The sequence below is a fragment of the Enhydra lutris genome, unplaced genomic scaffold (assembly GCF_002288905.1).
Source record: "Enhydra lutris kenyoni isolate GAN:26980312 unplaced genomic scaffold, ASM228890v2 scaffoldscaffold26, whole genome shotgun sequence".
NCBI classification, from domain to species: Eukaryota; Metazoa; Chordata; class Mammalia; order Carnivora; family Mustelidae; genus Enhydra; species Enhydra lutris.
The window spans coordinates 24,777,225-24,792,780 of NW_019154110.1; the positions used below are offsets into that span (position 1 = coordinate 24,777,225).

The 15,556-nt window shown below is 39.7% G+C and overlaps 1 protein-coding gene across 12 annotated transcripts in view; it reads left to right on the forward strand.

Moving 5' to 3' along the window:
- The window catches only part of LOC111151809 (cyclin dependent kinase 12), an 80,317-nt gene that overhangs the window by 22,558 nt on the left and 42,203 nt on the right, over positions 1-15,556 (forward strand). For all 12 annotated transcript variants that reach the window (XR_002640876.1, XR_002640878.1, XR_002640879.1 and 9 more), the window contains exons 6-8: positions 1,027-1,216; positions 9,247-9,303; positions 9,664-9,765. Coding sequence is in view for 4 of the 12 variants with exons in the window: in XM_022510023.1 (XP_022365731.1) it covers positions 1,027-1,216; positions 9,247-9,303; positions 9,664-9,765 (349 nt within the window). In the remaining 8 variants the exon portion in view is untranslated. The remainder of the gene's footprint in view (positions 1-1,026; positions 1,217-9,246; positions 9,304-9,663; positions 9,766-15,556) is intronic.

Consider the following 15,556-nt stretch of genomic DNA (forward strand, 5'->3'; position numbering starts at 1 on the left):
CCTTTTATCTACTTTTTTTTTTTAATACAGATTTTATTTATTTGAGAAAGAGAGTGAGAGAGAGAGTATGAGAGGGGAGAAGGTCAGAGGGAGAAGCAGACTCCCCATGGAGCTGGGAGCCCGATGTGGTACTCGATCCCAGGATTCCAGGATCATGACCTGAGCGAAAGGCAGTGCTTAACCAACTGAGCCACCCAGGCACCCCTTTTATCTACTTCTAAATTTAAGGAGTTTAATTAGAAGGTTCACCTTTCTTTCAATTCTTTTTTTTTTTTTTTTAAGATTTTATTTATTTATTTGACAGACAGAGATCACATGCAGGCAGAGAAGCAGGCAGAGAGAGAGGAGGAAGTAGGCTTCCCTGAGCAGAAAGCCCGATGCAGGGCTCGATAGCCAATATGGAGCTTGATAGCCCGATGCAGGGCTTGATCCCAGGACCCTGGGATCATGACCTAAGCCGAAGGCAGAAGCTTTAACCCACTGAGCCACCCAGGCACCACTCAGTTCTTAAATATTATGAATTTCACCAGTAATTTATACTGTATATACTGTGCTATCCCTGACATATTATGTGAGTTCTATTAAATATAACTGAGGTAAAGACTTAAACAGAAGTAGCCATAGACAATATTGGCATAGTAACAAATGGGCATAGTTATAACAAATAAAACTTTATTTTACAGTGACAAACAGAAGCCTAGATTTGGCCTAAGGCCTGTAATTTGCCAACTGACTTAGATCGTAGAAGACTAGTAGTATCAACTTGATCAGGGCAGTTGTTCTCCTCAAGTAAATAGATCAAAGAGCATTGGGTTAAAAGTCAGAAGATTAATAAAATAGTATTTCTGTTATTTGTTATTAGAAAGGGCAAGTTATTTAAGTTCTCTGAGTTTCTTCATTTATAAAATTAAGTGGTTGTTTCAGAGAGCCTTATGGTGCACTCCAAAATTATATTAAAATTTGAGGCTTTGTTATTTCAGTGTCCTTTTCCTATTGTTTTTAATTTTCTTTTTCATTTTTATATAGGTGCCTTTTACCTTGTATTTGAGTATATGGACCATGACTTAATGGGACTGCTAGAATCTGGTTTGGTACATTTTTCTGAGGACCATATCAAGTCATTCATGAAACAGCTAATGGAAGGATTGGATTACTGTCACAAAAAGAATTTCCTGCATCGGGATATTAAGTGTTCTAACATTTTGCTGAACAACAGGTAATGTAGTAACCAAATAAGGTTAACCATTTTCTCCCTCTCTTCTGACCCAGCTGGTTAGTTGGGGTTACAGGTAGACCCAATGATGCAGTTTTTTGCATTTACATACATCTGATGATTGTACTATAGGAACATCTTACGATAGGGTTATTCTTAGGAGCAGAGTCATGAGACTTGTTGTTGGTAAGGAATTAACAAAGGTAGGATTGTAAAGGTTTTTTAATTGCAAACGTTTTATGAAATCACTCACATCCTACAGGAATATTCAGAGAGCTTTTTGCCATAGTTAGTAAATATTATTGTGGTTCTTGGCAAATTAAAACACATGTTGAGTTCTCAGTGAAATTCTCTCTTGTTTAAGTGGGGAGAAATGTGCCTGCTCTTATAGCTGTTTTTGAGACTTTCTCCGTTATCAAATTTCGGAGTAAACACAGGTGTAGCTGGTGGTTGACCTTTCTGCCAAGCACTTATTCCCAAGTCTGATACTATTGAAGTTATACCAGTGTTTGGTTCTTTAGGTAACTGGACTGTTTATAGCCATCTTTGTCTGATTCACCCATTTTTTAAATACATTTCCGTTCAGTTATATTTAACAAATACTACTATCTGTATAGAGTTATAGAATGATTATGACTTATTTCTCTATCTTTGTGGAGTGATATAACCAACTACACAGAGTTGCCCAGGCACTGTCCTGGTTCTACTTATTTATTTTAAGTTTGTTTTTTTTTTGTTTTGTTTTGTTTTGTTTTTAAGAGAGCAGGCAACCAGGAAGAGGGAGGGGCAGAGAGAGAATCTTAAGCAGGCTCCATTCCCAGCACTGAGCCCAATACGGGTTTAATCTCACACACTGAGATCAGGCTGTGAGCTGAAATCAAGAGTCTTGTACTTAACTGACTGAGCCACCCAGGTGCCCCTAAAGATTATTTATTTATTTATTTTAAAAAAATTTTTTTAGAAAGATTTTATTTGTTTATTTGACACAGAGAGAGAGATCACAAGGCAGCACAGCAGGCAGAGACGGGAAGCAGGCTCCCTGCTGAGCAGAGAGCCTGATGCGGGGTTTGATCCCAGGACCCTGAAACCATGACTTGAGCTGAAGACAGAGGCTTAACCCTCTGAGCCATCCAGGCATCCCAAGATTTATTTTTTATTTTTTTAAGATTTCATCTATTTATTTGACAGAGACACACCGAGAGGGGGAACACAAGCAGGAGGAGTGGGAGAGGGAGAAGCAGGCTTCCTGCTGAGCCGGGAGCCCGATATGGGACTCAATTCCAGGACCCTGGGATCACGACCTGAGCCGAAAGCAGCCGCTCAATTACTAAGCCACGCAGGCACCCCAGATTTTTTATTTTTAAGTAACCTCAGCACCCAATGTGAGGCTCAAACCCAGGACCCCAGGATTAAGTTACATGCTCCACCAATTTAGCCTGTCCTAGTTTTAGCACTGGAGGTCCCACATGGGATAGTTGGTCCCTAGAAAGCTTAGAGTTTAATAGGGGAGCTAACAAATAAATCACTCAATCCAGTAAATATTTATTAAGACTCCTACCCACACACACACATGTGATGTCTAATTAAGTAATGTCTCAACCCCAAGATCAAGAGTTGCATCTCTACCCGCTGAGCCAGCCAAGTGCCCCTAAGCCCCACCCATCCCTACTTTTTTTTTTTTTTTCCTTGAATCTGGGAGCATCTGGGAAGATGCAATTTTGATGAGTAAATAGGAATTTATCAGAAAGACATACAACAGAGGGTTAAATTTCTAAGTAAAAGAAATTACATGGGCAAATCACATAAATAAGAAAATTAACGTGTAGTATTTGGGGAAAATGTAAATAGGTAAATATTACTAGAGCAAGAAGAGTGAAGCACATAATGATGAGATGAAGCTGGATAGTTGCGAGGAGCCAATTTAAGGATCTTGTATATCTTGCTAAGGAACTTACACTGTCTGTAGAGGAAAACCATTGAGTGGTGCTGGTTTGGTTTGTTTTTTATTTTTAAATTATACACTTAGGAGCGCCTGGGTGTTTCAGTCAGTTGAGGATCCAACTCTTGATTTCAGCTCAGGTCATGATCTCAGGGTGGTGAGATCGAGCCCTGTATCCAGCTCTGTGCTCAGGTTGGAGTCAGCTTGAGATTCTCTCCCTCTGGCCTTCTCCCTGCTTGCTTGTTCATGCTCTCAAAAAATAAATTATCCAGTTAATTTGTATTTTAAAATTATACAGTTAATGCATTATTTTAAATTATTTTCTATGATATATATAATTATTATATATTGTCATACTTAAAATACTTTGTGAGACAAAACATGATGGTAAAAGATTATCCTGTCAGTATCTCTGTACCCACAATTTTCATTAGAGCTGGATTTGGTTAATCTACATCCATAGTAATATTGCTTCAAGAACTTAATGATGGCTATCACCTTGCAGCATTCTGGACTATAGCATATACTTGTCTTGGTTCCTTTTGCTTCTCTAAGGGGGATGTTTCAGGTCAGGGAATAAACTGCAGTCCTGTTTGGTGACCTTTCTGTTAGGTCAGGCCCCCTCCCTGTCTTCCCATATTCAGGAAGCTGATGAGATTCTAGACTAAACTGAACTTCCTCTTCAGGTTGCTAAGCAGGATGCAGGAGTCTTGTGATCTAATCTGATCCATTCAGCCTTTGCTCTTGCCCATTTGGCTCTGTTTACGTAGAGAATTTGGGGTGAGATGACCTGGAGAAAATGATAAGGAGCCCTCACCTGGACAAGGAAGTGAAGGCAGTTGATGAGAGAGGGAGGAAAGCAGAGCTGGGCTCCATGATGTTCATTATATCTTCCTTACACAAATATAAATGAGACCAAGTCATTTTAGGTGGTGGAGAGACACAATTAGTCTTCTCTTTTAGAAAAATCACTAAATGGTCATTCTAATATGGTGTAGACTAGAGGCAGGGAGACATATTAAGAATATGATAAGAAATTGTCAGTGTTTCAGCTAACCAAGGCCTTTCTAATAGAGATGGACAGGATCAACTTTGTAGATCAATAGACTTTGGTGAGTAAATGAGTGGTAGAAAATGAATGAGAGTACTTTAATAGAACTCACAGATTTCTGACTTAAGAAAATAACTAGATGGGTGGCATAATGATCAATATAGGTAATGTAAAAGGAAAAGCAGGACAGGTGAGTGAAGAGTAAATCCCTTTTGGATATGGCTGTTGCATATCCAGGGTAGTGATATCTCATAGACATATGGTCACATTGAAGTTCCAGACTAGCAGTATAGTTTAGGAGTTACAGCAGAGAAAAAGTGTCAGAAGATGGAACCCAAGGGAATGGTCAGAAAGATACAGGGAAAATGAGGAAATATCATGAACCTAAAATAGGCAGGTTTAGGAGCACCTGGGTGACTTAGTTGGTTGAGCATCTGACTCTTGGTTTTGGCTCACGTCAGGATTTCAGGATCCTGAGATGGAGCCCAGTGTCTCGCTCCAGTGGCACTCAGTGCAGAGTCTGGTTGAGATTCTCTCCCTTTGCTCCCCGTCACACTTACTCTCACTCTCTCTCTCTGTGTCAAATAAATAAATCTTTAAAAAAAAAAAAAAAGGTTTAAGAAGGGATGGTCATATATATCAGGTGATGCAGCCAGATGATAAAACCAGAGAAGGAATCTGAAAATTAAAAGGTCAGCATTGACACTGTGTGGTAAGTTGGTGGGTAGCACAGTTAATGGGAAGGTGATGGTAGGTGTTTTACTATTTATTTATTTATTTATTTATTTATTTAAAAGTTCACATGCATTTATTTGACAGAGTGAGAGAGGGAACACAAGCGGGGGAGAAGGCAAGGGAGAAGCAGGCTTCTTGCTGAGTAGGGAACCTGGTGTGGGCCTCCGTCCCAGGACCCTGGGATCATGACCTGAGCTGAAGGCAGACGCTTAATGACTGAGCCACCTAGGCGCCCTACTTTCTTTTTTTTTTTTTTTTTTTTAAGATTTTATTTATTTGACAGAGATGACCAGTAGGCAGAGAGGCAGGCAGAGAGAGAGGAGGAAGCAGGCTCCCTGCCAAGCAGAGAGCCCGATGTGGGGCTCGATCCCAGGACCCTGGGATCATGACCTGAGCCGAAGGCAGAGGCTTTAACCCGCTGAGCCACCCAGGCGCCCCCCTACTTTCTATTTTTTAAGGATACAGAGGTTTGAGCATATTTAAATACTAAGGGAAAAGAAAATCAGTAGGGAGAAATTGAAGATTCAAGAAAGAACAAAAAATTAATTAATTAAAAAAAAGAACAAAAATAATTTAAAGGATCAAAGTTCTAGAGGAGATGGACTCAAGGTCACAGGTTGTAGTGGCCACAATTATAGGTATTGATTATCCTTGAACTTTTTCTGTAATTGAAAGAAGAAAGGTTATATATGTATATATATATTTTTTTTAATAAAGCCTCTTTTTTTTTTTAAGATTTTAGAGAGAGAGATCACAAGTAGGCAGAGCAGCAGGCAGAGAGAGAGGGGGAAACAGGCTCCCTGCTGAGCAGAGAGCCTGCTGCGGGCCTCCATCCCAGGACCCTGAGATCATGACCCAGGCCAAAGGCAGAGGCTTAACCCACTGAGCCACCCAGGCACCCCTATATATGTGTATATTTTAAAGATTTTATTTATTTATTTGAGAGAGAACACAGAGGGAGAGAGAGGGAGAAGCTGACTCCCCGCTGAGCTCCAACTCTGGGCTTGATCCCAGGACCCCGAATTCACCACCTGAGCCAAGGGTGTGCACTTAACTGAGCCACCCAGGCCCTCCAAAAGGAAAGTTATAGATGCAATTAAGGTTATATGGGTAAAAGGATGTCAAGTAGCTCCCACCTGATGATTTCTGTTGTTTTTTTTTTTAATTTCCTTTTTTTTTTTTTTTTTTTTTTAATTTTAAGACTTTATTTATTTATTTGAGAGAGAGACAGAGATAGCAAGAGAGCCTGAATGGGGAGGAGAGAGAGAAGCAGGCTTGCTGCCGGTTGCGGAGCCAGATCCCAGAACCCTGGGATCTTGACCTGAGCTAAAGGCAGATACTTTACTGACTGGGCCACCCAGATGTCCTACGAAGACTTCTCTTTTTAATGAAGGAGGTCATTTACTGGAGATAAGAGGGTAGATTACAAAATACTCTAGGTGCTTGGTGATGTTTAGGTCTAGCCTAGCTTTCCGTAACTATGTATCTCTTGCCATTTTAACTTTTAGTCCTATGTGCTTTCAGGCCTGGATCATCTCGGGTTCTAAGAGTGAGGATGCTGAGAAATTTGAGGAACTCTTTATGTCTCATTATAGGGCTCAAGTCAGCTAGTCCTTTTCCTTTTGCTTTTCTTTGAATTTGCTTGTAAATTTAACTTAAAAATGACATGATGTTTGGGGCAGGCAGGTGAATAAGGTGCCCAGTGATCTTTACTAGGAATGATAAGGGTTGGTTTAATTTTTTTTTTTTTCCTTAAAGATTTTATTTATTTGTCAGAGAGAGTGAGCACAGGCAGACAGAGTGGCAGGCAGAGGCAGAGGTTGCAGGCTCCCTGCCAAGCAAGGAGCCCGATATGGGACCCAATCCCAGGAAGCTGGGATCACTACCTGAGCTGAAGGCAGCTGCTTAACCAAGTGAGCCACCCAGGTGTCCCGGGTTGGTTTAATTTAAAATTGTATAGCCAGTAGTTACTTTGTATGTATGTATTTATTTATTTATTTAAGATTTTATTTATTTATTTGAGAGAGAGAACATGAGCATAGGGGAGGAGAAAGGGGGAGGAAGAAGCAGACTCTCCGATGAGTGGGAGCCCGATGTGGGGCTCAGTCCCTGGACCCTGAGATTATGACCTGAGCTGAAGGTAGACACTTAATGAACTGAGCCACCAGGTGCCCCAAATTACTTTGTTTTAATATTTTGTCCCATTGCTTATAATTTGAGGGGTACCTAGCATAGCCTTTTTTTTTTTTTCCTACGGTTTCACTTTTCTATCTGATCTCAGCTATCCCTAGTACCTTAAAAAGAGTGAACTGGCTTTTCATTACCCAAGAAGTTACACAAGCAGTAAATGTGAAAAATTTAGATAAATATGATTAATCCAGAATAGTTAATAGTTTAAAAAGTTTTCTGACATTTTATGTTATAGTTTATTAAAGTATTACTTGACATCACTGTCAAGGACAGAATGCTTAGGAGAGTGAAACTTATGTGTGATCCCTTTAAGGGCATGGTTCTCAAAAGTGTGGTTCTCGGGGATACCTGGCTGGCTCAGTTGGTTAAGTTCTGCATTCAGCTCGGGTCTTGATCCCTGGGTCCTAGGATCCCCGTATTGGGCTCTCTGCTGGGCAGGAAGTCTGGTTCTCCTCCTCCTACTGCCTGGAACTCCCCCTGCTTGTGCACTCACTCTCTCTGTCTCAAATGAATAGATAGACTCTTTAAAAAAAAAAAAAAAAAAAGTGGTTCTCAGACCAGCAGCATTGGCATTATCTTCTGTGGGCTTCTTAGAAATGCAAGTTGGGGGGCGCCTGGAGGGTTCAGTGGGTTAAGCCTCTGCCTTTGGCTCAGGTCATGATCTCAGGATCCTGGGATTGAGCCCCATAGGGCTCTCTGCTCAGCAGGGAACCCGCTTCCCCCCTCTCCCTCTGCCTGCCTCTCTACCTACCTGTGATCTCTCTCTCTCTCTCTGCCAAATAAATAAATAAAATCTTTAAAAAAAAAAAAAAAAAAGAAAGAAATGCAAGTTCAGGGGTACCTGAATGGCTACAACTTTTTCTTTCTCTTTTTTAAATAAAATTCTTTTTTTTTTTTTTTTTAAGATTTTTGTATTTATTTGACAGAGCGAGAGAGTGAGAGAGCACAAGCAAGGGGAGCAGCAGAGGGACAAGGAAAAGCAGGCTCTCCGTGCTGAGCAGGGAGCCTGATGTGGGACTTGATCCCAGGACCCTGAGATCATGATCTGAGTCAAAGACAGATGCTTAACCCACTGAGGCACCCAGGCACCCCTAAGGGTCTGACTCTTGATATTAGCTTAGGTCTTGATTTTAGTAATGAGATTAAGCCCCATGTTGGGCTCTGTGCCAGGTGTGGAGCCTACTTTAAAAAAAAAAAAAAGAAAAGAAAAATGAGCCAGATCTTCTGAATTGCATCTCTGGGAATGAAGCCCAGGAAACCTTTAATAAGGTTTCCAAGTGATTCTTATTTCATATTAAAGTTTTTGAGAACCCATCTAAGATTATAGTTGTATATTTTTATGGTATAGGAAGTGATGGCAATATGTTGGTAAAAGGGGCCTCATTCATCATAAAATTGTGTGCTCAGTTCAAAGTCATGTTCTCTGAAAAAATCTATAGCCATGGTATTATTGTGGTTTACTTTTTATTATGAAAAAATAAATTACAAGGAAAAATTGAGACATTAATATAGTAATTAACATGTACAGTTAGTATTTTACTATATTTGCTTCCTTTCAAGTTTTCTGCTTGAATTATTTTAAAGTAAATTACAGACATCATTATGTCTGACCCTAAATGCTCCAGAAGATTATTACTGATTATCTTCTAACACTCAGTTCATATTTTATGTTTTTTTCACTTACGTTAAAATGTCCTTTAGATAGCTGGTCTGTTCAAATCAGATCAAAGTTTATAAACTGGATTTGGTTGTTAGGCCTCTTAAATCTCTCTTAATCTAGAACAGTTCATTACGTTTTTCCCCAATAATAAACATTTAATCTAGCAGGTTTTAGTGACTTATTTGCCAAGAAATAAAAGAAATATTTATTTAAGGGTCAAATCCAAAAACATAGTAGTACTCAAAAAAGAAAGCCATAAGGCTTTGTAAACCAAAGTAGTCAAAAGAGGCTTAATCTGGAAGAGTGACCGACCATTAAAAACAGGACTAAGAGAACATAGGTTAAAATTTCGTTATTGTAATTCCTTTAACTCCTAAATTCATGCCTTACTGTTTAGGTATAATGAGGAGGCTGCTATTGTTACTTTTATAAAAATGATTTTTTTTTTCCTTTTACAGTGGGCAAATCAAACTAGCAGATTTTGGACTTGCACGGCTCTATAACTCTGAAGAGAGGTGAGGCATTCCTCAGAATTACCTGTGTGAAAAAGAATCCTTTTTATTCTTGGATATTCTAGTATTCTGCAAGTTGCAATAATTTTCAGAGTTTCCTAATTTTCTAAATGTGTCATTTCTGTCTAAATTCTTGAATCAGCCTTAGACTGAAATAAATCAACCCAAATTGGAATGCAAGTTACTTTTTCATCTCCTACCTTCTGTCCAGTTCACTTTTGAACTATTAGATTGTTATGGAGCTATTTTGACAATCCCCTTTTCAAGTTCTATTTGCATTTACTTGTACAAGTTTTTTTTTTTTTTTTTTTTTCCCATCAGAACCCATTGTAAACTTATGTCATGGTTGTTTTTACATTTCAGTCGCCCTTACACAAACAAAGTCATCACTTTGTGGTACCGACCTCCAGAACTTCTGCTGGGAGAGGAGCGCTATACACCGGCCATTGATGTTTGGAGCTGTGGGTAAGTCTGTGCTTTCTCTTTTGGTTGTAATTTACATGTTGAACTTGTACCTGTTTTCTCTCTACAATGGCTTTTTGTAACTTTTTTTAAGCTTGAAAGGATGGGGATAAACTTTTAGCCAGAATTCAGAGAAATCTGTTGAATATTTCCTTTTTTTAAAAGATTTTATTTATTTATTTGACAGAGAAAGAGATCACAAGTAGGCAAAGAGGGGGAAGCAGGCTCCCCACCACGCATAGAGCTCAATGTGGGATTAGATCCCAGGACCCTTAGATCATGACCTGAGCCGAAGGCAGAGGCTTAACCCACTGAGCCACCCAGGCACCCCTGTTGAGTATTTCCTAATAACAGAGACATACTTTTTTTAAAAAAACATTTCCCCAAATGTCTTTTTCTTTCTTTTTAACTGAGTTTGAATTAAGATCCAAATACATTCAGTTAAGGTCCATAGATTACAATTAATTGTTTCAGGTCATTTTTTTTTAAAGATTTTATTTATTTATTTTTTAAAAAATTTTATTTATTTATTGGACAGAGATCACAAGTAGGCAGAGAGGCAGGCAGAGAGAGAGGGGGAAGCAGGCTCCCTGCTGATCAGAGAGCCCAATGTGGGGTTCGATTCCAGGACTCTAAGATCAGGACCTGAGCTGAAGGCAGAGGCTTAACCCACTGAGCCACCCAGGCGCCCCCATCTCAGATCTTTTTTTTTTTTTTTTTAAGATTTTATTTATTTATTTGACAGAGATCACAAGTTGGCAGAGAGGCAGGCAGAGAGAGAAGGGGAAGCAGGCTCCCTGCTGAGCAGAGAGCCCGATGTGGGGCTTGATCCCAGGACCCTGAGATCACGACCTGAGCCAAAGGCAGAGGCTTTAACCCACTGAGCCACCCAGGCGCCCCTCACGTCTTTTAATTATAGCTTCTTCCTCCATCTCTTGGAGGAGCCTCCGCATCTTACAATTTTGTTAGAAGAAACTGGATCATTTGTCTTACAGAGTTTCCCACAGTCTGGATTTTGCTGATTACATCCTCACTGTGTTTTTTGTTGTTACTTTAGCGTGGTCTCTGTCCCTCTTTATTTCCTGTAAATTGTAGGTGAATTCAAGTTTGATTACCAATCACCCACTGACCCTGAAACTACTTTACAGGTGGTTTTGTGTAATTATAGCCAATAATACATCAAAGTTGGGGGTAGGAGGCATTGGGAACCTCTGCCCAGAGTACAGACAATAACTGGATACATTATCTGTAGAGAATTTAAAAGCAATAAAATAATCCACTACAAATTAGTGTGCTTTTTATTATCAGATTATAGAGGCAGTTCTAAACAATATATGCTAAAATATTCATTCGTAACAGGGCAGATTTACACACACACACACACACACACACACACGCCCCACTTTATACAATATACAGTTATCTCTTTTTTTGAAGTGTTATCAGTTATTAATGATTCACTGTCACTCATTCATTTTTTATTGTTTTGTGATGGTGATATTGTAATTATATTATTCCTTCCTGGAATAAAGAGAACATCTATTTTACTAACCCTGGGTACAAATCCTATAGAAAAAGTAGAGAGAGATAAAGCTTTAATTCTTTCATTTTATTTACCAGTTTTAAAAAGATAATGAGGAGGGCACCTGGGTGGCTTGCAGAGCCTAATGTAGGGCTTGATCCCACGACCCTAAGACCATGACCTGAGCCAAAATCAAGAGTCAGATGCTCAACTGACTGAGCCACCCAGGTGCCCCAATTTTTTAATGTGTTTTAAACTTATGATTATCATCTTATTCCTATTTACATTTTCTAGTCTTTGGCCTGCAGAAGTTTAGTGGGTCCTTCCAACACTCCGAGCACTTGATAAATAGCCTTGCTTGTTTTCTGGTTCCAAGCTCGTCCTTTTCATTTCACGCCCCATACCTGGAATCAGCCATTCTCTCAAGAGTCTTTTTTTTTTTTTTTAAAGATTTTATTTATTTATTTGACAGACAGAGATCACAAGTAGGCAGAGAGGCAGGCAGAGAGAGGAGGAAGCAGGCTCCCTGCTGAGCAGAGAGCCCGATGTGGGGCTCGATCCCAGGACCCTGGGATCATGACCTGAGCTGAAGGCAGAGGCTTTAACCCACTGAGCCACCCAGGTGCCCCTCTCAAGAGTCTTAATTCCTTTTGGGAAAATGATATTTAGAGACCACAATTTGTGTTAGGAACGTAGACATTTTGGGGTTACCTAGATGGCTCAGTGAGTTAAGCATCTGACTTTTTTTTTAAGACTTTATTTATTCATTTGATGGAGAGAGTGAGAGCACACACAAGCAGGGGGAATGGCAGAAGGAGAGGGAGAAGCAGGCTCCCTGTCAAGCAGGGAGCAGGACACCGGGCTCAGTCCCAGGACCCTGGGATCATGACCTGAGCCAAAGGCAGACACTAAACTAAGCCACCCAGGCGCCCAGACATGACCCATTCTATACACAGATAGGGAACCTGGACTTTAGGCTTAAGAGAGCTTGCCCTGGGTCTCCTGGCGGTGGAATTATAGAGCTCACATTTGAACCCAGACCCTTTGGGTGATTTCATTATATGTCACTGTAGTGTTTAAGCCTCCCAACACACACACAATTCCCCCCTTACCTAAATGGCCTCACCAGCTGTTCCACCCCAGCCACCACTGACCAAGCACCTATATACTTCTTCCTGACACTTATGTAAATGCCGGCCCTAGGAGGTAGCAATTATAGTTGTTGGGTTTTGTTTTTCTTTTACTGTAGGAAGATACACAGATGCCTAACCACCTGAGCCACCCAAGCACCCCAACAGCCGACTCTTGGTTTCTGCTCAGATCATGATCTCAGGGTTGTGAGATCATTTTATGTTTTTAAGATTTTATTTATTTGAGTGAGGGAGAGAGAGAGAGAGAGAAAGCACACGAGCAAGGGGAGAGACAGAAGGAGAGAGAGAAGCAGAGTCACCACTGAGCAGGGACCCCAATGCGGGGCTTGATCCCAGGAACCTGAGATCATGACCTGAGCCAAAAGCAGACACTTCACCAACTGAGACACCTGGGTGTCCTGGAAGTTAGTTAATTGTTTTTGATACTGTATGATTTATGCATATACATTCTGTCCTTGACCTCTGTATCTCAGGGTTCTGACATAGATACTTGCAAGTGGAGCATATCCTTTTTTTCCCATTCATTCCCTCCTGTATTGATGTCAGTCTTTAAAAGGAGCACTGCAGGGATTTTATTTCAAAATTCAAAAGGGTGATAGATCAGGAGAGCATAATCTCTATGGTAGCCTACCCAACTCCAATGAAGCTTTAGTTAAATTTTACTAACTCAAGCTGGGTGTGTTTGTGTTCTGGACTATTTGCTTTAACAGTATTAGCATTTAAATTGTCACAACTAGGCTCTAAAGTTAACGCCCCATTAAGATACACAGGGAAAGTTCATAGCTCCGTTGGTATTATTTCAGTGAGCAGCCTGCCACCTCAGTGTAGTAGCAGAGTGTTGATTACATAATAATGTCTTCCCCACCAAAGACCTAGAAACTGAAATAAAAGAAAACAAAACACAAGGAAATTAAAATTATAGATTAGACTTTAAAGCCCAGTAACTTCACTAAATTAAGAATTTGCTAGATGTGAGCTTACTACTTCAGTAATCCGTGGATATCTCTGTGAAGGAGAAACTAGAAAAACTAGTACAACAAATTATGCCTAGATTCTGAAAACCACCTGGGTTTCTTTTTTTTCTTCCCTATGTTACCAGTTGTGACAACACTATTTGGAATTTGATTTAGTGGTAAATGTTGGAAATAGAGTTAAATTTTACTTTTTTATATTTTTAAAGATTTATTATTTTAGAAAGAGAAAGTAGAGGGAGGGGCGTAAGGAGAAAAACTCAAGCAGACTCTGCTGAGTGTGGAGTTTGACGTGAGGATCAATCCCAGGACCCTGAGATCATGACCCAAGCCGAAATCTAGAGTTGGATGCTTAACTGACTTAGCCACCCAGGCACCCCTGCATTTACTTTTCTAATTTCTGGATAAGGTTTGAGTGAATATAAAGTAAGAATTTGTCATTTGAGGGACACCTGTGTGGCTCAGTCAGTTAAGCATTTGCCTTTGGCTGAGGTCATGATCCCAGGGTCCTGGGATGGAGTCCCACATCGGGCTCCCTGCTCAGTGGGGAGCCTGCTTCTCCCTCTGCCTGCCACTCCCTCTGCTTCTGCCATTACACTGTCTCACTTGCTCTCTCTGGCAAATAAATAAAATCTTAAAAAAAAAGAATTTGTCATTTGAGGTTAACAAATGCTAATAGAAAGGTGCTAATAATTTTGAAAACTAGATTTGTTTTGCTTCTCAAATTTAGTTAAGCTAAAGAATTCAGAGTGAAACGATAAATACTGCTTTTGTATTTGTAAATGTGATTTCAAAACACAGGCCAGAGAAGAGATTTTTTTATTCATTTTCTTTGTTTTCCCACTTTTCAAAAAAAAATTTTAGGAATACAAAAATGTAGAGTATTCATGGCTTTTTTTTTTCATTTGTTTTGAATTTATATTGATAGGGATGATAGGTTAAATAGGTGATGGAAATGAAGGAGTTCACTTGTGATGAGCACTGGATGTATGAACATGTTGAATTACTATATTGTACACCTGAAACTAATGTAACACTGAAAGAAAACTTAACTAGATTAATTTTTATATAATTTCATATGTACAAAAAAGTTCCTAGAAAAGTACAAAGAACTTTAGTATAGCCTTCATCCATATTCACTAAAATTTTTTAACCTTTTGAAGTATATAATAAACTGCGTGTGTTTAAAATGTACAGTTTAAGTTTTGACATATACACCAGTGAAACCATCACCACAACCAAGATAATGATGACTTCTAAAAGTTTCCCTCTGTTCCTTTGTAATCTCTCTTTCCTGTCGGGACTATCCCATTCCTAGGCAACACCTATTCTTTCTATCACTGTAGATTGATTTCCATTTCTAGAATTTTATGTAAATGGAATCATGCAGTATATGTTCTTTTTCCCTCTGTATCTTTTACTCAGCATAATTATTTTGAGATTTTTCATGTTAGATTCACTAATTGTTAACATCTTGCCACATTTGCTTTTATATTCGTGTATGCACACCCCATCTTTTTTCCAGAACTGTCCAAAAGTAGTTGTATATATCATACTCTTCCCCTTCTTACTGTTTAATGTACATTCTTTTTTTTTTTTTTTTAAGATTTTCTTTATTTATTTGACAGAGATCACAATTAGGCAGAGAGGCAGGCAGAGAGAGAGGTGGGGGGAAGCAGGCTTCCCACTGAGCAGAGAGCCTGACTCGGGGCTCCATCCCAGGACCCTGGGATCATGACCCGAGCCAAAGGCAGAGGCTTTAACCCACTGAGCCACCCAGGCACCCCTAATGTACATTCTTTTAAAGATTTTATTCATTTATTTGACAGAGAGAGAGTATAAGCAGGGGGAGCTGGAGGCAGAGGGAGAGGGAGAATTAGACTCCCCGCTGAGCAGAGAGCTCAGTGTGGGACTTAATCCCAGGACCCTGGGATCATGACCTGAGTTGAAGGCAGATGTTTAACCACCTAGTCGCCCTTGTGCTCACTTCGGCAGCACATATAATAACCATCTAGTCGCCCTTCATGTACATTTCTTAAGAACAAAGATATTCTCATGTATAATCACAGTACCATTATCAAATTCAGGAAACTTAACCATGATACACTATCTTTTAAGTCATATAGCTTACATTCCATGTTCTTATTTTT